The sequence below is a fragment of the Pempheris klunzingeri genome, chromosome 8, assembly GCF_042242105.1.
Source record: "Pempheris klunzingeri isolate RE-2024b chromosome 8, fPemKlu1.hap1, whole genome shotgun sequence".
Classification (NCBI taxonomy): domain Eukaryota; kingdom Metazoa; phylum Chordata; class Actinopteri; order Acropomatiformes; family Pempheridae; genus Pempheris; species Pempheris klunzingeri.
Window position 1 is genome coordinate 2,960,701 of NC_092019.1, and position 20,507 is coordinate 2,981,207.

General features: G+C 41.4%; 1 protein-coding gene across 1 annotated transcript; it reads left to right on the forward strand.

Moving 5' to 3' along the window:
- Positions 1–1,676: 1,676 nt before the first annotated feature.
- On the forward strand, positions 1,677–14,656 carry cyb5r4 (cytochrome b5 reductase 4). Its single transcript, XM_070835404.1, has 15 exons — positions 1,677–2,147; positions 2,467–2,620; positions 3,453–3,553; positions 3,985–4,069; positions 5,402–5,483; positions 5,583–5,640; positions 6,044–6,137; positions 7,337–7,369; positions 7,447–7,569; positions 8,481–8,621; positions 10,101–10,250; positions 11,991–12,141; positions 13,001–13,087; positions 13,778–13,939; positions 14,279–14,656. The coding sequence occupies exons 1-15, from the start codon at positions 2,064–2,066 to the stop codon at positions 14,331–14,333; spliced, it is 1,560 nt and encodes a 519-aa protein (XP_070691505.1). The 5' UTR covers positions 1,677–2,063; the 3' UTR covers positions 14,334–14,656.
- Positions 14,657–20,507: the final 5,851 nt, after the last annotated feature.

Here is a 20,507-nt window from a genome sequence, read left to right on the forward strand (position 1 = left end):
GTAGAACTTTACAGATATGATAACAAATTAAAACTGTAGAAATACAAATGATTAAGAATGATGCAAAAGCAGAGAAGGTTATGAGCTCCCACATGATGTGATGACATGAACCATGACACAGTTAATGGTTCACAGATGAACTCCTATAAAACATGGTCTTAATTCAGCAGTACCTGTCAGTTAATTTAGGAGTTTCCTGCTTTGCACAGACCAAAAGTCCTTCCTCTCCAGCTCGACGGTTTCTCCACTTCCAGTGTCCACCTTCTCTTGTTGCTTCAGATGTTCATGACAGGTATTTCCAACCCTCTGGTCTTAACGCCAAGCAGCTGCAGAGGCAGGTCAATCAAGTCCAATGCCTCCAGCCTTCCTAAGACTTTGAATTCCTCTGGAGGTGGTGGTTTGACCATGAATATTACAGTCCCCCAGCAGAGGGGGGTGACACCCCTCAGAGACTGCTAGCAGGCTGGACCCACTGCTACCATAAAGCTATTTCATACATACATTGTATTGTAGTGTTGACTTTAACAAAAAGGTTTTCATGTTTTAATACCAGACATGGCTTCTTTCTGCACGCTCTGTTTTGGAAGAACAGAGCAATATTGTTATATAGATGTATATTTATGTTGAAAAGACATTGATGAGTGCATTTTGTATTATATGGGCCCTTTAAAATGACGATAACGATAACATACATTAGCATACAATATTAAAGAGAGCTGAAAGGCATCATATTAAGTTTACAAGTTTAAGTTGTGAATGTGTTTGCATTGTTTTGTCTAAATATTGTGTACAGCAGTGACACATCTTATGGACAATGCAGTCATAACAAAGCCTACCATTGCTGTGTGACTGTGTAATTAAGCGTGAACCTTTTTCAGAGCACAGGTGTGATAATTAATTCATTCAGGTGAGCCGGTTCCTGGGCTCTGTTTTTGTGCACGCTAGATCACTGAAATGCAACTTAACAAAACTTCTTTCAGCCCCTCAGTATTAGACAAAAGCTCAGCCTCTTTGATAGGCGCACATGGACTTTTATTTTGAAGTCAGAGAACTCTTCACAGATCCTCTTAACAGATTAGCCTCTCAAAAACAAACCCTTCACTTGCTCTAATGGAAGTCAGAGGCACACTGTATTGTACTGTACAGGTATGCTACATCAAAGCTGCATGCTGTGATACCATGTTTGCACAATGTCAGATGCAAACCAGCGAGACTCAGAGGAGGAGGATGATGATGATGATGATGATGACAGTGAGCCAAGAGGAGGCCGATCTGTCACCACTTTTTTCAACAGATTGATTTCAGGTGAGCTGCTGGCATTTTTCAGGTCAATTTGAAAAAAAAAAAATTAGATGTAGTATTAATAACATTAATGATGAGTGTTGTGACGTGTTGGTGACCCAGCATGCACCATGTCTACCTGAGTCAAGTTATTAATTACCTTACCTATTTAATTAAACTTATCACAGCTATGGCAGTTCAAAATACCTGCATGATAAAAAAAAAGCCACAGTCTTAGAAGAACAAACACTTCTACTTGTGAATATTGGCGTTATTTCCAAATTTATGTCTGATACAAACAGTAGAGGGCAACGGTGGACTGTCGCACATCGATGACATCATTTGTTGACGTCGCTGTCAAGCTGTGCGACAATTATTGTAGTCTTTACCCGACGCATATGTATCTGTGGCGGAGCCATAGAGGCAGGAAACTCGCAACTAATCAATAGATAGCGAACAATTAGTGACTTCACTTGTTCGATTAACACGGCAGATATGAACTTTAAGCGAAATTTAATGTGACGACACGTAGTTAACTTGCCGTCATCAGTTAGCAAAGTAGTTAGCGCGTGATGTCCTGTTAGCCTAGCTTAGCTTAGCATCGTAGCTAAGCTGCATTGCTCAACACAGTTTTGACAGAGATGTTTCTCAACGAGGGAGGAACTTGTTCCAAAAACACCAAGCAGCCAGCGTGAAAGCTGTCGTTCATGTGTGGTAAACTGTTCGCTGTTGGTTGAATAGGTTTTCTTAGAAACTGGGGCTGCCTCCGAAGCGTTCACAACATGTTGAACATCCCGACCCAGTCGTTCCCGGCTCCGAGTTCCCAGCAGCGGGTCGCTCCGTCCGGCCAGTCCGGGAGGAACAAGGTAACACTACCGGGTGTCCGCTCCACAGAGAGTACACCGAACTCCGTTGTAAAACCTGAGAGTTTAATTTTAACCTAGAGTGTCAGAAGTACAAATAATAGTAATAATAGTTAAAAAGTCATGTCTAGCTTACCTTCAGGTCCTGTCTTCAATTCGGCATGCATATAATTACAGTAGTGATACATTTAATAACAGTGGCATTGATCAGTATGTGTGGTATGTTAGCAATAAGCTGTAATCAGACATGCTTTCACACATCAACAGAGGGGAAGAAAGAACCTGTCTTAATGTTACACAACTCTGCTCTGGCCCTAACTAGGTGGCCTTGAAGCCTGGCCACAGTCTAATGGACTGGATTCGGTTTTCCAAGAGTGGAAAAGATCTGACAGGGCTCAGAGGACGCTTGATTGAAGTCACCCAGGAAGAGCTGCAGAAACACAACAAAAGAGATGACTGCTGGACCTGCATAAGAGGTGAGTCTGCGTGGTCTGACATGCACCTAAGAGAAGCAGATGAATGACCCGCATGGTAGCTGTAGTATTTAGCAGATTGGAGAGTACTTGATGTCAGCTCGATGACACTTGATCCCACTTTGCCTTGACTATAGTGGAATTTAGAGAGGTGTGTTGCAGACAGAGATGCCCATTATTATCCATTAGACCAAAGCAGAAAACCCTCACAGACCTTTATTAACATTAGCTACGTGCCTAGCAAATATGTGTGAGTGCATGTACGAGGGATCAAAATGCTTTACGAGGGAAGATGCAGCACTTTTTGGAAAATAAATTTTGCCTGGAGGCAGAAGCATTTATTTGGCCTGTGTAAGCTTACATTGCAAGACTTCTACAAGTGTTGGACACATTTTGCAGTATTAGGATTGCACTTTGATAAACTTTGGGGACTTGGAAGACACAGTTAAAAAGAGAATAAAATAATGATCTGAATTACTGAAACAGAGATATCCTTACTTTTAGTCTCCAGTATGGGTTGTCCTTCAAAAGCACTGGCATCATAATGCAAAGTCAAAGCCTCTTTTAAAAGACCTGCAGTTTGTAAAGCAGTCTGTGACAAATGTTGAGTCTCCAAACACTGATGGTGAAATCATTTATTGTCTTGGACTTTGTAAAACTACTCAAGTGTGTCAGTTTTATGAGTTTTCTGCTGTGATAAATAGTAATTTAATTGGCACAGAATCCCTCCTCAAATAAAAAAAAGTATTTTACTGATTAATATTCAATAGTTTTAATTATAATATGTGATATTGTTTTCCACAAAAATCTCTTTTTATTCTCTACATGTTTTCAGGTATGGTTTACAATGTGACCCCCTACATGGACTACCACCCTGGCGGGGAGGAGGAGCTGATGAAGGCAGCAGGGATAGATGGCACTGAGCTGTTTGACCAGGTATGGAAAGAGAGGGAGACAGTAAAGCACTGTTGTGTTCATGTTATTTTTTTAAAGCTACAGGCTCACATGGACAATGTGTGGTCAACGTCACAGTAAAAACTTTTAATGACCCCACGCTGATTGTTCAAGTGAAGAAACTGTGGTATCATTTCATACCTGCAGCTTCTCTGATAATGAGCTGCAGCTCTGCAATCCAGTTCCAAAAACCCACATTCAAAAGTTCCCAGATTTTAAGAAAATTTATCCAGTTAGATTTTAGTCAACTTAGTTTCTGTTTGTATGTTAAAAATACATAGATGTGTGTGTGGTGGGCAGTGTGACTGGAACGTGTTTAGTTTTGGCTGCAGTGTGTGAGCTGCAAGGTTTGATGATGTTCTGTGAAGCGCTTAAATCTGTTGCCACGGTAACATGCATGTCCTTGTGTACAGGTCCATCGCTGGGTGAACTATGAGTCCATGTTAAAGGAGTGCCTGGTGGGCAGGATGGCAACTAAAGCCGCCGCAGCCATTAAAGGTACTTCCTCAGTCTTTGGTTTCGGGTTGTGCACAGAAGAGGGCACCAGGGGCTGCTTGATACCTCAGTTAAAGCAGCAGCTCAGTGTCCCATTCCCACTCATGCAATCACTGGAGCTTCTCTCTCTTTAACAAAACAAATGCATGGCCTGAATTTGTCAAGTGTCTTACCATCTCTCCTAGGAATTACACTGATAGTTAAACTAAATCTAAAAACATTCTGACTCAGGAGAAGACCTGAGGGTAATTTATGAAGTCACAACATTTTACAGCCTGTTATTTCTGTATAGCAGACAGTTGATATGGACGCAGTTCTGTTAGTGGAAGCAATAAAATCATTTTTTAAATCAACAAAATCGTTTTTAAATCAGTATTTTGTGACAGACTGTAGATTTCCTAAGTACGAAGTGGGATATCAGTGAGCAAATCAAACCTTTTCAAAGTGATTCAAGACCTGTCCTGCATCACCCTGTTAGGGTTCATTTCCTAATAATGACCAGCTCGCTGTACATTATCCCTTACTTGTACATTTGCAGCTACTCTCAGCAGGAGCAGGAGAGAGTAACATCACTGCTGTATGTCACTGTCAGCTGCACAGTAGGAAGTGAACACTAGCAAGCGACTTCTGTGGCTTCAAAAATAAACATACATGCAAAACATTGTCAGTTGTGAAAGATGTAAATCATCCCTGCTGCAAAACTGCATTTTCCCTGGTTGAAGATTGTAAGGCTGCGAGGATCTTGCTGATACGTCCTGAACAACATCATTATCAAGTTATCCCAAAACATCTCTTCTCACACTGGGCGTTTCTTCCTGATCGTCATCTCTTGACAGCTTCAGCTTACCTTAAAAGTAGTTCCCAATATGTGCCACTGTTTGGCAAGTTGATTACCTACCTTTGGACACTTGAAGATCTTTTGCACCAAAATGTCGCAAATACAAGATAAAAGTGCAAAATCCAATGTTGTGTCCTGAACAGCAGCTTTCAGCTGACTTAATACTTTGACGTCAGAGTTTCTTACGAAACACTTGAATAAAGCAACATGTAAGAGATTTCAAAATGGAATTTCCAACACTGTTGTGTCAGGCAAGTTTCTCTGCAACCAATATTAAAAGAAGTGAAAACAGGCAGGCAGCCATTGCTTGCAAATCTACCTAAAGAATAATGTTTCCTTCAGTAATGGTTACCATTAATTTACAGCTTGTTATTTGGTTTTCATGGACTAACAATGTAGAATATTTAATGAAAGCTCAATATGTTGAATAATAGCAAAGTGTTCTTAACTAGACTAACCCTAATTTGAACCCTAATCTTTCCTGTTTATCTCCTCAGCTGTCATCCCTCCTCCATCAGCGACCAGCCTCGCCCCACCTAAGTCATTGGCTCCTCCCCCAGACAAAGACTCTCGGCCTCGGTATGAAAGACCATACAAATAATGCTACAGACACGTCATAGCTGAACAATTTGGTACATAGTCAGGGACGTAATTATCTGCTGGCTGTTGTTCCTGTAGGTACGACTGGTTCCAAACTGATGCGACCGTCCACCTGGTGGTTTATGCTAAAAGGAAGGTAATTACTCATCGATCACATGCACATTCATGAGGCATCAAATGAGTTCAGTCGAAGCCCAGTAGGCACACAGTGGACACTGTGATTGAAAACGGTTTATGGATATAGAACAAGCAGCAAAAATGACCCAGAAATGACTCTTGACAGTTTCCCCCCTGCTGCTGCTGCCGCTGCCTCTCTCTGCAGGCTTAATGACCCCTCTTGATCTTCACTTCGTGAGGCTGTGGGGGCTGGGAGTGCTTAGGGGAGCACGACTGGGCTGCATCTCTCAGCCGGTTCATCAAACATAATTTCTTGCAGAATTTCTTTTAAAAGCTTTGAAGCCTGTAACAGCACGTCTATTTCAATAAAAGTTTGAAGGAGAGGCGATGACACATTTATGCATGTTCTTATTTTCTGTTAGATCCCCAGCTCAGGCTGCACCATCATCGACCTGGAGGCGGGAGTTCTACGACTGGAAGTGCTGCTGGGGAAAATGTCCTACATGATACATATACGTGAGTAGAGATGTGATTTCTTACCATTTATTTTGCTGCGTTCTGCAGAAACACAAGTGAGATACACTGAGGCGCAGGACACTCAGTGTAGTTCACAGTAATATATAAATAAAGTTAACTTACGTGCTTGTTAGTGCCTGGATTACTTTTTGTTTTTAGAGGGCGGTCATCCAGTAAATTATGATTAATACAGGTACAGTTAACTTCCTGTACACCTGTGCAGACAGAAGATCAGTAAACAGACTAATGCCACATAGCTTATGGTCTCTCCATCTTTACAACAGATATTCTGGAGTTATAATAAACACTTTTTTAAAATTGTAACAGAGAACTGACTATGGTTGTAACAAACATGATGTGATATAGAAGAATCGAGTGTGGCTCATTTTTTTTGCCCTTATTCCAACAAAGAAAATATTCCTACTAAGCTGTTAATGAAAATGAACATCTATTAATATCCCATTTAAATGTAGCCTTCCTTTTTCAAGTTTTTCCATTGATGGCCATCTAGATTGTGCAAGCACAGCCGCTCTCTTTCACACTTGTTTAAAAAGCTCAGCAGTGCCATATTTGCGCATATCCAAAAACCTATTGATATCCAAGTCTTTCAAAGTGGGGGTGTGTTTCTGGGACATGTGAGCTTTTCTTTTGGGCGTGCATCTCTACCCCAGCCTTGGAAACTGTTGGGTTGTTAATATCGACATGTCCAAATCAGAAAATGCTGTCTTTGAAATAAGGTCTCATTCAGAGAACCAAAACAGGATATGGTGCTTACATGACGCATATTAAATTCAGAGTATCGTCATATTTGGAATAATAGTGGAATATTAGTGTTGGTTATCAGGTTGGAAATAAGTGCTTCACAAAGTCAACATCAATCCCACACTGTGCTGAGTTACCAGAAAATTGTGATAATCCAGTGTCACAGTCTTGTAAAGTTATATTTACACCATATCACAGAGTAGTTGATCAAAATCTGTTGGGATTTTTTAAGCTGTAGTTTGTGGTCTTGTATTAGACAGTTTTACCTTGTAATTGCCTCCTCTATATATTAAATTAAGGAGAACTCTGAAATATGGCTGCTGGACTCAGGTCCAAGTAGTAGTAGTTCACATGTGTGATTAGACACACATGCGACACAGTTATGCTGATGTATCCATGACTTTGGTTGTAAAATCCGTGTTTTCGTGCTCTTGCAGGTCTAGCTGAAGAAGTTGAGGGAAATGTTGCTGGTAAGACGATATCTTGATTTCCTGAAAATCAAAGCCTCTATTATTGTCTTGTTCTTAAACTGTCATTTCTTCAACAGTCCACACTGCCTTCTCTGTGGGAAAGATCCAGGTCACCATTCGCAAACAAGCAAAAGGAAAATGGACAAGTCTTGGTCAGCCGCTGGAATTTCACAATACATTTCTCCGCAAAAAAGACAGAGGTGAGATCCAAGATCAGAGAAATCTCAAAATGTTCCTTATTTGTAGCCTGTTATTTAAATGTTAATGTTAATTAGTCACTTGGATGTGCAGGAAATGAAAAGATAACATTGGCATTTTTAAAATTTGAAATGACTGGAAAGTAAGTAGATCACCTCAGCCAGCAGTCATGTGTGGACTACAGTAGCTGCAATATAATCCTATTGAGGCCACCAAAAGTGCTTGTTTTTGCCACTGACAGCCTCAGATTGTTATTCAAAGTGTCTGACAACATTACAGAAAGGATCCCTACAGAGATAGACCTTTAATATCCTTTTTGTTTAACCAGAAACAGCTGTTAGATGGCTTGGTTCAAAGGCACCAGACTCCATTGACAAAAACAACGATTTTACCTCACAGAACAAGGGAGTTACTAGTCTAGTTGCTGTGGTGCTTTGGTGTTTTAAATCATTAGTTTAAATCTGAACTAACTCTTGAAAATGCCAAAGTCACACGATTACACAAACAAACTAATCAACTAAAGTAGCAGCTCACCAAGAAACTCCTTCATTCAGTGAGCTAAAATTTTCAGTTTTTTCAGTGGAGTCTGGTGGCTTTGAACCTGTCGGCTGTTTTTGATTACACAAAAAGGGTCTTACAGGTCTCTCTCTGTAGGAATCCTTTCTGTAATGTCGTCAGACACTTCCAATAACAATCTGAGCCTGTCAGTGGCAAAAATAAACACTTGGTGTGGACGTGACTTGAGTGGCGTGGTTGACCCAAAGGATTAGATTACAGTCATTGTAGCTTGTTGGCAGCCCATTCTCAGCTGCCAGCTGGACCAATACTGGACCACTTCCAAAACCCTTTGTACCCACTAGGCTCATCTCAACATTCAGCATATGAGTCTAAATCAATGATCTCCTTTTTACAGCTCTCTACTATCGGGATTGTATGCTGGTGTCTAAGACTGAGGTAAATCATAACACGTATGTGTTCAGATTGCAACTTCCCCGTGGGACTGTCAGGCACGTGCCTGTTGGGAAACATGTCTACCTCAAAGCCCTCATTCAAGGTAAGGAAGCGGGCAGTGGACGACACCGTACTGAATACAGTGAATGTCGTCCTCTTTGCCTCAGCAAAACAGACACCATTCAAACAGTGTTCGCTTGACCCACCAAAGAGAATTTGTATATATAAACAAGTGAGGAAAACATTGATGCTGCTACCTTCGGTGCTGAGCCCTGCATGCCCTGCCAGAGCGTTAGTGTGAGCTGGCAGTATATTGAGTGTATTGTTAGGCTATCTACCAAGGCTAACCTGAACATCAGTAAGCACACTTCCTCATCATCCACAACCAATAACCTCTGACCACAACATCACGCTGGGCTCTAAACAAACATTGATTCAGACTGTGGTTACACAAACATTCATGCAATATGAATGTAACTCCCCTCCAGTTTAATTACAGACGACAAGGCGTTCTTTTTCTTACAGACATTTATTCCAAATGACAGTGCCGTGAATGCCGTGAGAACTGAATAAATAAATATACAAATATATAAGTCGGAGCACAAAATGACAAAGAAACGCATAATAAACACAAACAGCACAATGTTAAAATAGGCAGATGTTTCACACCTCATTGGCCGCATAAACTAAAACAAAAACAATGCGCTCTCCAGTCCTCTTATGGACTCACAGTATTAGCAGGTGTGGCGTCTGCTTTAGTGCATCTAAAAAATATTACCTGACCCCAACAAGGTAACAACATTTCACATAAAGGTTCATTTTTAAACAATATTCACCATTGTGTGTTTTAATCTTTTAAGCTTATTTCTATAAAACAACATAAAATATTATTTTATTAACTAAATTATTCTTGTTTTTTACTTAAAATAATTAAATGAACTTAAATTGCATCGCTGACTTCGATGGCAGCTACAATGAATACATACTATTACTGTTATTGTTTATTAACAAGCTTATTAATTACCTCATTTTGTACTGTGACAGAAACCTCATGTAGAAATGTACTTTAACTTGTCTAAATAGATAAAAGTTAGCATACATCTCTTATAGTGTGAAATCCTAAATGTAAGCCTTTTGACCATATCTTTTGCTTTTGTTGTAAAACGGAAAAAAACATAGTTTATTGTGAAATAAATATGAAGCCCACTCTCGCAAAATCTTTTATGAAAATGATGGGATACTAAAATGTACTGATCCAGACAATACTTAGTTAATAAATATTTTTTTCATGCAATAATTAACATGATGTCTTAACACAAACATGATGAAATCCTGATTTATGACGTGTTATATTATTATCATGGAGAGAGAACATTGTAGGTGGAGGAAAACTACTTTATGCAGACCTTAAATGCCACATCAGTGCAGATGCAGGGATATCAGAATCAGAATTACTTTAATGATCCCTTTACAGATCAAATCATTAATAATGCACTGACAGAGGAGGACTGAAGCTGTTCTGAAGGAACACAGTGGACTTAACAGTGTGATTATAGGAAGTCTCATTTTTCTCCACATCCAGACACCGAGGTAGTGAGGCCATACACTCCAGTAGATCCGAACCTGGCAGCAGCAGCCTCCAACCACTCATCACAGGAATCAGACTACTACCTCATGATCAAAGTTTACCCTGACGGGGTGCTCACCCCACACCTCAACAGCCTGCACATTGGTAAGAAGCAGCCAGTGTGTCGTGAGGAAAGAAGAAGAATGGATAATGTGGGAGATAATAAGAGGATGATGTGGGAGAGAAGGACTGAGGGTTAGATGTTCTTTCAACTAATTTGTGGTTCCCACAGTCGTTGTCATTGACAGTTCTATGGAATAAAGATTAATTCATCCTTTAGTACATCTGCACTATTTGCACCTGCTCCTCAGAGGCAGAGTACTTCCAAACCCAAATTGTGTCCTTTATATCACATTATTTGGCTAATCCTCCCTCTGATGCACCTGCAGATGGGACAGAGGCACTCTCTGCTGCAGACACACACAAGGTGCAACACAGACACCAGGCAAAGTGTGTTGCCACGATTGTTTAAACGAACAATAGTTCTCGGTGCTTCTCGTTTCACTTTCAGGTGATTTATGAATTCAGGCTCAACTGGCCAAATTTGACCGCTGAGCTCAGGGAAAGCACCTGTGGTTAGAGCTGTCGTTGTCAAGAGGATGGATGATGCTTGGTCATGTAATGAGTACTGTACTAAATATGGTGGTGGTAATCTGTCTGAGGAATAGAGAAAGAAAAATGGGGAAAATGTTTTTTAAAAATGTTTATAACAATCAAAGTGATCAGTTTGACCCAGTCAGACATGATCAAAATAAGCGGTTTCCACTGTAATCAGAAATGAACACGCTCCTGATTATGTTCTGTCTCTGCACGGGTGCAGCATCGTCCTTTATAATTCAGAAACTGCATAAAAATCACACTAAAGGCTGAGTGAATCTAGCAGCGAGTCCGGCTCGTGGTCTGTTAGTGAACTTTGGTCCCATTTTTTCTTAATATTAGATCATATCTACACCATCGATGTATCATAAGACCTAGACAGCGGACCAAAGATGGCACCTATTCAGTCCAATAAAGATTGCTCACTTGGCACATATGCCTAAAAGGTTCTAGTTTCCTAAAATTAAACCATCATAGCTTAAAAATAGTGTCCGGTCAACAGTCTCTTATACAGAGCTGGTCTGTGGGTAAAACTGTGGGCTGCAGGGGATTTTTTGAGGCACTATCACGAGTGGCCACTGGGAAAAATTGGATGCAAGGCTGAGCAGCGGCATCGTATCCAGTTATGATACGTCCACAACTTCCACTGACGTCCACCTAACAGCTGTTTACACTCTCTTTTCTTCTGTTCTACAGGCGTAGCTGCAATGGTTGTGTGCTAAGCTCTTTAATATGCAGCCTGTGTACACATTGTGTTTGTCTTTTCTGTTTGTCATTCTTACGTTTTACTACCTGAACAGCTGAAGAATTAATGAAATGATTTTGATCTTTTTCGTCATGCTTCTCCAGCTGGTTTAATTGTCCCTGGGTCCTTCCTCTCCTTGTTTCTTCCTCCCTCCTCCCTCTTGGAGGACAACTACAGTTACACCGGTCACATAGCTCTGACCATAAAACATGGTCAAAACCAAGCTTTAATAGAGGTCTGATGGCATTTATTTTCTAGTACTGCCCTCCTGCAGATGTTGCCTAATACTAATCTCCTGCTGTACCTTCATATGCTCTCCAAGAGGAGCTATTTCTGGCCTGCTTTAGAGGTCAAGTGGAAACGCACTGTCCTGTGTTCCTCTGTATGAACTCACATACAAGGATGGTCCCTACATAATGTATAATGTCAGTATAACAAAAAAAAAGAAACTGAATACCATCTAAAAACACTCATCGTCCCTTCCTTCTGTTGTTCCCTTCTAGGCGACCATATATCCGTTAGCGGCCCCGAGGGTACCTTCAGTCTCCGCCCCCTTCGTGATGTCACACACCTCTACCTATTAGCAGCAGGCACGGGGTTCACGCCCATGGCTCGCCTCATTCGAGTGGCCCTGCAGGACATTGACACCATCAGGTGGGAGCCATCAGAAGAATCAGAACCAAAGATGCCCAAACAATTAGAATTACATCCTTTGTGGTTCTGATCCTTTATTGTTATTTATTTACGTATTAATTGTGTTCTATTCTCTTTCACAACATTGCCTCCATCCCTGCATAACTAAACCCCCTTTCAGATATGCTCCCCTTCCTTTGATTATTAACAAAGGGTTTGTTCCGGCACAGAACAAGTTTGAATTTAATGTGTCTACATCTATATAGTATAGCCTTCTGAGATCACTAAGATAAATTTAATATCTCAGTCTGCACAAAGGAAAAATAAAATCAATGTAATAAACTATGAAATGAAAGAGCCAGTTTGAAGTTGTTAATCTGAGATCAGATTTTCCCCTGGCGGTTTTGTACCTCTTGTCAACTTACTAAAATGTATTTATTTCTATTTTCATTTTCCTCCCTTCTATTCCTGACTTGTGGACTATGTCCTCGTGCATGAGTTTATCTTGTTACTCGCTTATCTTCTCCGTTTTATGTGTCATGTTTAAAGTACTGTTGGTTCAAAGAGAGACTTTAACACTCACATTTACTTCAGCACATCCCTTATTCACAAGTTTATTTGATATCATAAATCTGGGATAATTTAGAATTGAAAGTGTTGAAGGACTGTGAGGTGAAATGTTTGTGCTGTGAAATGGGGAATTTTAAAGAGACAGCTGTGACTGTTTGATAAAACTAAAATGTGTCTTTCCTTTCCTCTCTTTTTTGTTTTGTTTTTTAAAAAAAAAAGTCCTTGTCCTGTTTTCTCAAAACTGTTTGTGTCACTGCATAGAAAACCAAAGCTTTGCCTGATAATCCCCAACATGTTTGTGTGTTCTCAGAAAAACCAAGCTGCTCTTCTTTAACCGACAAGAGGAGGACATTCTGTGGCGGCGGGAACTTGATGAAGTGGCTGCTAATAATGAAAGGTACTGAAGCTGTGTGAGCCTTACACTGTTTGTCCCTGTCACAACTCAGCCTGCAAATGTTATTCATTAGGAATTAAATAAAAGGTGGTGGAGTGTTCAAGGGAAGTATGGTTGAGGATTGCATAATGTGGGCGGTCGTGAAATTGTGAAAAATAAAACCAGAGGAAGAAAGGCAGGAGAAAGGGTGAGCCTTTAAGCATACTGATTATTACGTGGTAATAAGCGTCCCTAAACACAGTAATACAAACACTGTAGGAATATATTTTTATAAGGGTGAGAAACAAACAAGAGCAGAGGTGGCAGAGTTAACGATGCTAAGATTTTGGATAAGAATAGAGAATGAGCACACTAGAGGGACGGCTCAGCTTAGACGAGGTAAGACTGAGATATTTGGACACGAGCAGAGGAGAGATGCTGAAGATGGAGCTGCCAGGCTGGACAAAGAGAGGAAGGCCAAAGAGGAGGGTTTATGGAGGTGATGAGGGAGGACATGCAGGTGGTTGAGGAAGATGAAGGGCACATAGTGTGACACATGTTGACACACTGTGAATCACACTGTGGGACTATGAATCGTGTAAATGTACACTCTGCTTTTAGGCTTGACACACATTTGTAATGTTGGAAGTGTGAAATGCAGCTGAATTTGAGTTTTACTAACTGTTCTGCTGTGTGTGTGTGTGTGTGTGTCAGGTTTCAGGTGGAGTACGTCCTCTCTGAGCCCTGTGAAAGCTGGACTGGCAGGAGGGGTCGGGTGGATGAATCCATGCTCAAGGATTTCCTGAACAGGCCAGATGGGTCCAAATGCTATGTGTGCATGTGCGGTCCGACTGCCTTTACAGAGCTGACAATAGGGTGTGTAATATAACCTTCTGAGTTTTTTTAGAATCATTAGAAAATAGTGCATCTTCTAGGATATTTCCAATATACTACTTTTTAGGTCAGAGCGTTGGCAACAGTCAGTCAGGATAGCACTGGACTCACTCCAACAAAATCAGACACAAGCAGACTATGATTATAACAATTACTACTAGTTCCTTGATTTTATGAAATGTACATCATCACTATTTATAGTTTTAAGCACTGTGGACCTCACAGTGAAGGGATATTCAGTTCCTTCCAAGAATCTTCAAGCTTTTTCTCATGCTGACACTTGACTTTCTTTTCTGTCTTCTGTCTTCTGTCTTCTTTCAGGTTGTTGAAGCAGCAGGGTTTCACTGAAGAGGAGCTCCATGCTTTTCAGGGCTGATGAGTTCTGCCTTGACTCCAGCTCCCCCCTGCAAAGACTATGTGTGTGTGTGTATGCACCTGTGAGTGAGTGAGTGAGAGAGAGAGAGCGTCAGTTTTAATTTATACATTTTTGATCGTCAGTAAAGGAACATTGGATTTCTATGCACCATGGATGCTGACAGCAGACTACACACGCCAGGCTTTGATGGGCTGTATAGAAAATCACAAAATCCCAGTGCAGTAAGATTCTTTACAGTTTGGTCAGTGTTCGAAACAAAGACTTGATGAAAACGATGAGTTGAAGCATTGTGAATGAGTGCAAAATAAAAGCACTAAAACACACTGAGAAAGATTATGTAGACTTGACAAAACCTTCAAAAAATCTAAATCAAGATCTTAATGTTCCAGTTACATGGATGCAGTTGCTGGAAAGTTTGAGGTTATTATTTTATTTCAATTTTCACATGTTTTTGTTTACAATGATTGGTAGGTATAAATAGTGCATCACCTCAGCCGGCTGCAGTGAACCAGTTATAATGGCTGCACTTTATATCAGCCATTAAATCGCTTGGTTCAAAGCCACCAGACTCTATTGACTAAAACAGCCATTAACTTGCAGAACAAGGAGTGTTTTAAAGCATTAGTTCGATCTGAACTGACAGGTTAAAACATTACTTTGGATCTGAACTAACTCTTTAAAATGCCAAAGTCAAACATTACACAAATGGACTCTGTGCTTTAAGCCGTGGTACACCAGCACCTCCTGCATTCTGTCTGGTAAAATGACTGTTTTTGTCAATTTAAGGGCTTTTACTGGTTAAACAGAAAGGATCTTCCAGGCCCATCTCTGTAGAGATTCTTCCCATATTGTTGTCAGACACTTTGAGCAACAAGCTGAGCCTGTCAGTGCCAAAAGAGAGCGCTTTTAGTGGATGTGCTTTGACTGTCACGGTTGCCCCAGAGGATTATATTACAGCTGGCAGCATTTGTGCAGCTTCTGAGGCAATCTACTGGACGAACTCTAAAACTTTTTGTACCCACCAGTCATTTCAAACCCAAATGATGTAAAAATAGTGCTCAGATTTTAAAATAGAGGAGCTATAGGAGTTATCTTTTGAAACCACTGCAGTGAAATAAAATGCAATATGGAGAATTTAAAATTAAACTCCAATCAGATGTAATCATGAAAATTGACAATGATTGAGAGACTAAGTTTTCAGAGTCTTAAAATCTAAAGTTTTTAGAGGACTGAGAGACTTTAGTTTACCTTTTAAAGAGTAACTACACACAAGCTTAGACCTGTTTTACTGCCCCATAGACTTAGAAACTAGTCCCATTGCTGGTAGAGGAAGGAAACACTGTGATATCACGCTGCACTGTATTGCTGTTTTCATTCATTCTTCTGCACACAGCTGCTCTTTATGCATAGAAAAACATCTCCACTTTAAAAACAAACCAACACCTGCGCTGTTTCTGTTTCACAAAAGACCAGCTAAATATTACATGACACTTCTTTCAACTTCAGACACCTTCAACCCAGCCGTGGCTGATTAGCCCCCCCAACGTGTGCCCCTGCAGCAATACTCCACAGATCACTTCTCCTGATCTGAAGCCTCTGATATAGTGCTGATGCCTCCTGCAGAATGAGCAATGAGCAATATCCTACCTCTATGGATAGAAAGTAAGCTCTACATTCTGATTATTATTTATCCTTTGGGCCTCTGATCTTCGTAAGGTGCCGTCTCAAGGTTTCTGAACAGTGGAACAATGTCGTGCCTCAGGACTGCCAGTGGAATGGTTTTAGGGAAGTGGACACGTCTACTGATACCTTTGACTGTGGTTGAAGCTCCTCACCAACTCTTATGACTATAGTGTGCCTCCTAGGTGGGTGGAGGTTCCTGCTTTGACACTGCTTCAGCATTTGGTCAGGATGCCAGCAGCAGCAGCAGCTTCTTGGAATATACTGTAACTCCAACATCATTCCTCGGGACGTCAGCAGCTCACCAGACATATCAAAGCACGTATGTTGGCCTTTGCAAACGTCAGACCAAAAAAAGCTTCTTCTCCTGCACACACTGCCACCTTCCATCCTCCTTGCTGTCACAAACTTACTATTTTGGTGGTGTGAGCCTCATCAAGGCCTGACTGCACCTCCTCCTGGACCAGCCGCTGTCTGTCTTTGCCTTGGGCCTCGTGATAGCAAGCAGAAGGGAAGTTGCCCATCTAGAGCTCTGTACCTCAGCTGAGAGTCAGTAAGTCCAATTGCCTGTTGTGCCCTTCACTTCCTCCCAGACCATCCACTCGTTCTCTGGTGACCACAGGTGACATCACCAGAAAGACACACTCGATATTTTAGCAACAAAAACAAGTCCAAGCTCCTCACCTTATCTCTAAGGCGGACAACGGGCCGGTACAGCGCCCACATTACAGCTGATGTCGCACCAATCCGTCTGAGGAAACCAACAGAACCACATCATCTGCAAAAAGCAGAGATATTTGCCGAGGGACACGTTCAAAGCCTTCTCCAAGTCCACAAATCTCATATAGACCAGATGAACCCATGACCCCTCCAATGACCCACTAAGGGTAAAGAGCAGGACAGAATCTGCATTGTTCCTCTTGAATCCAAGCCGCCTTTCCAGCCCCCTTGAGTAGACTTTCCTGGTGACAACCACCATGTGTCTTTGCTTAATCCACCCTGTGTGTGTGTGTGCCACAACTGTTTGGTATCGGTAAAACCTAGATAATACTATCTCTACTCTTGGGTTTGGTCAGAACTGCTACAATTGATGTGCAGTGTAAAAGTGCGTAGTTTCTCTTAAAGTGGTGATCCTGAAGATCCTTTTTTTAGCCATAGAAATCAAAATCTGCACTTTGTTTTTTTTTTAACGTCCACTCTGAAAACAGGCATGGACACCCTGAGTAGACACTCATCATCCTGACGAGACTGATGTTGCTGTGTTGTTACAGCTTCAGGGCTCATTAGTTTAACACCTGTGCTTACAGCTAATGATGACAAGCAAATCTGCAAGGGCTTGTTTGTGCCACAGCTCGTTTCTTTTAATCCTGTTGAGTGAACATCATGAATACCGAGCTCCAGGGCAAAGCAAAAAGCTACTGTTTTGAGTTTCTAAAGGCGGCACTCTTCTGATTATAGCTGCGACTCAGTTTTTCCTTTTATTCCAAACAAATCACAGATCCTGAATCACGCACAAAGGCAAGCCAACATCAGGTCCAGCCGTCTGCCCTCAGGTTACAGCCAGTTTTTCTGATGCCAGTAGCGTCCAGCCCTGTGCCAGAGAAAAGATCTTTCATTCATGACAGCAGCTTATTTCACTGATCAACACAGACTAAACCTTCAGTGAAATGAGCTGGTCGACTGGAAGAAAAACACTTGTCTGCCACAGTATTAGACGCCACCGGCTAACAGGAAACTGGATCACTGTTGCATAATGGTTTCTCAGTGGTTGGCTTTTTATTTGGAGGAGTGTCATTTCATTTATGCTGCTGATGTGGTTCTCTGGTTCCTATGGATCCTGGTCCTGGTCCTGCTGATGTGGTTCTCTGGTTCCTGTGGATCCTGGTCCTGGTCCCGCTGATGTGGTTCTCCACCAGCCAATGGATGTGCGTCTGTCCAAGGCTACAGCCTGTCCGTCCTTGGGAGCTGGATCTCTCCTTCACTGTGGTGCTCCTGGAGGTTTCTCTTTTCCCACTGGGTTTTTTGAGTTTTTCCTTCCCGAAGAAGGAGGGTCATAAAGGGCAGGTGATGCCTCGGACTGATCCACCGGACTGATCCATCGGCCTCATCGACTGCTGGACTCTTTATTAGATTGTTTGCTCGCTTACACTTGTTTATTTCAGTGAACTTTGTAAAGCACTATGAGACACTGTTGTGATATTGGGCTATACAAATAAATTGAATTGAACTGAATTGAATTTATTTGATATGCTACATGCTGTTTCTCCATTGTTGACCTTGTGTCGTTCATATTTCATGTATACACTCCAAGGCAATCCACAGTGTTGTGCTTATAAGGGCTAGACTGATGTACAGTATGTCAGTATATTGGACAGTTATGGCCTTTCATTGTTCCTTTCAAGTGCTGTTTTCAAAAGCTCCCCCCCCCCCTGACAGTTGTGGAGGAATTACTGAATACTCTCTTGCTATGACAAAGGTAAAAAAACAATTCTGTATAATGAATACTGGCACTATGTTCTGGCGGCTCCATTTAATGTACTCACTGCTAATTTTCTTTTCAAGACACAATTACAGAAGCCCTCCAATGATTTGGCGAGTCTAAATAAAGCCGGTGTTCCTGCTGCTCGTGCTGTTTGTCTGTTATTTTTACTGCCTTGTCAGGTAAAGCTGGACATGGTCTCCAACAAAAGTTCCTGCTAGTACCTAAGGTAAAGTATAATTCCAGCCATGAGCCTGTACTCCCATTTTACTGATTATATTTGATGACTGCATGTCTCCTCTGTTGTTTCAGTGTAGTCCAGATGGATGGAAAATGTTGAGCAGGGGCAGGGACAATCACAATTTGGAAAACTAACAGAAGAGAATGAAAATACATTCTCCAAAAAGTTTGTGAAAAGTTTCAGAACTCCAGTTGCTGTCAGGTCAGTCCAGGTAGGTTTTCTTTCTTGCTCTCCAGTTTAGATGGATGAATCAATGTTGCTTTCTTGGTCACAAACAGTTCTGTGGATTCATGAAGACCTCCAGCTAATGTACACTCCACAGCTCATGTGTAATAGACTGCTGAAGCCTTTCCTTTTCAGCACATTGTGGAGTTCAGCCTGTCAGATCCAGCCTGAAAATGTGGGCAGTTTGTCCGTGAGGGAACAGTATATCCTGTACTGAAGCTCCCTCATTCACTTATTAGTTTCTCCTTTTATAACACACTTCTTTACTTTATAGTGAGCAGTAAATTGTAATTTTAGGGTTGATATAGTGCACTATATAGCAAGTAGTGAATAATGTCAGATAAAGCTTCAGGCTCGTATATTTATAAACATTTAATTTTCTTAGTCTCCAGCTGATCGGCCTGAAGGCTGCACAGCTTCAAGCAAATGCAGCTGTCACATGAACGCATCGATTCAGGGCGTTCCTGCTGAATTTCATAATGCAACATTAGAGACATTGTTTAACATTAAAATACAGTTGTGTTGCCTTGGTCTGCGGTTGTTTTTCTAGCTTCCCTGTGATGTAGAGCTACAAGTGAGCTTTCATTTCGTCCAACACAAAGGCAGTTAATAATGTGTAAACTAAGCAAGTGACTGCTTCTGTTTATGTGCGGAGAAAAAAAAAGAACTTTCCATAAAAGCTTTTCACATATTTGACTTTAACCGCTGTAAAAGCTTTTCATATATGTTAAGATAATACCTGATACACATTGTTGACTCAGTAGCTGCATCTGATCAAAGACCTTGGAAAGATTTATCCTCAAGAGGCCCTGAAGGGAGAATAATTACAGAGTAACTGAAGAGTCCAGATTCCTTTCTGTGGTTAACAAGAGGAAGCTGTTTTAATGACACAAAATTAAAACCACACGCAGCAATAAGCTGGTAATCATTATATTATGGTAACACATATGAATAAAGCTGCACAGTCTGTATAAAAAAAAAAAAAGTACACACTTGAACTACATGGTTGTATAACACTGGGGCACATATTAGTCAGGGCATAGCACACACACACACACACACACACACACAATCATCCTCACCTTCACATGGGAGCACGACGCTCACTGGTGGTCACACTTAGCATGATGTACTCGGTGCGCACACATGCACTCACCCTCCCCACATGGAGGTGAGTGTCTGCTGCGTCCCCTTCACACCTTTTGCATCCAGTTCACAGCGTCCTTATGTGAATTCAGGGACTTTCACTTGTGCAACACGTCAGTCTGATATCTTCCCCGACGTCAAATCCACGAGTTAATAACAATCCTGCAGGCAATAGTTTATGAAGAAAGCTGCTATTGTCAGTCACATGCTTGTTATTGGCACAACCTCCCTGCCCTCAGGAAATGAAAGAGACAGCTCCCTGTAGTGTGATGCCTGTTGGGTACTTAATGGTGTGCCTGTGCTGCATCCCCTGTGTGGCTTCATCCACCTGTGACCTCAGTGCAGCTACATCTAGTGTTGCAGCTCCGTCCTGTGTTACACCTCTTTGCTAACTCCTGGTCTG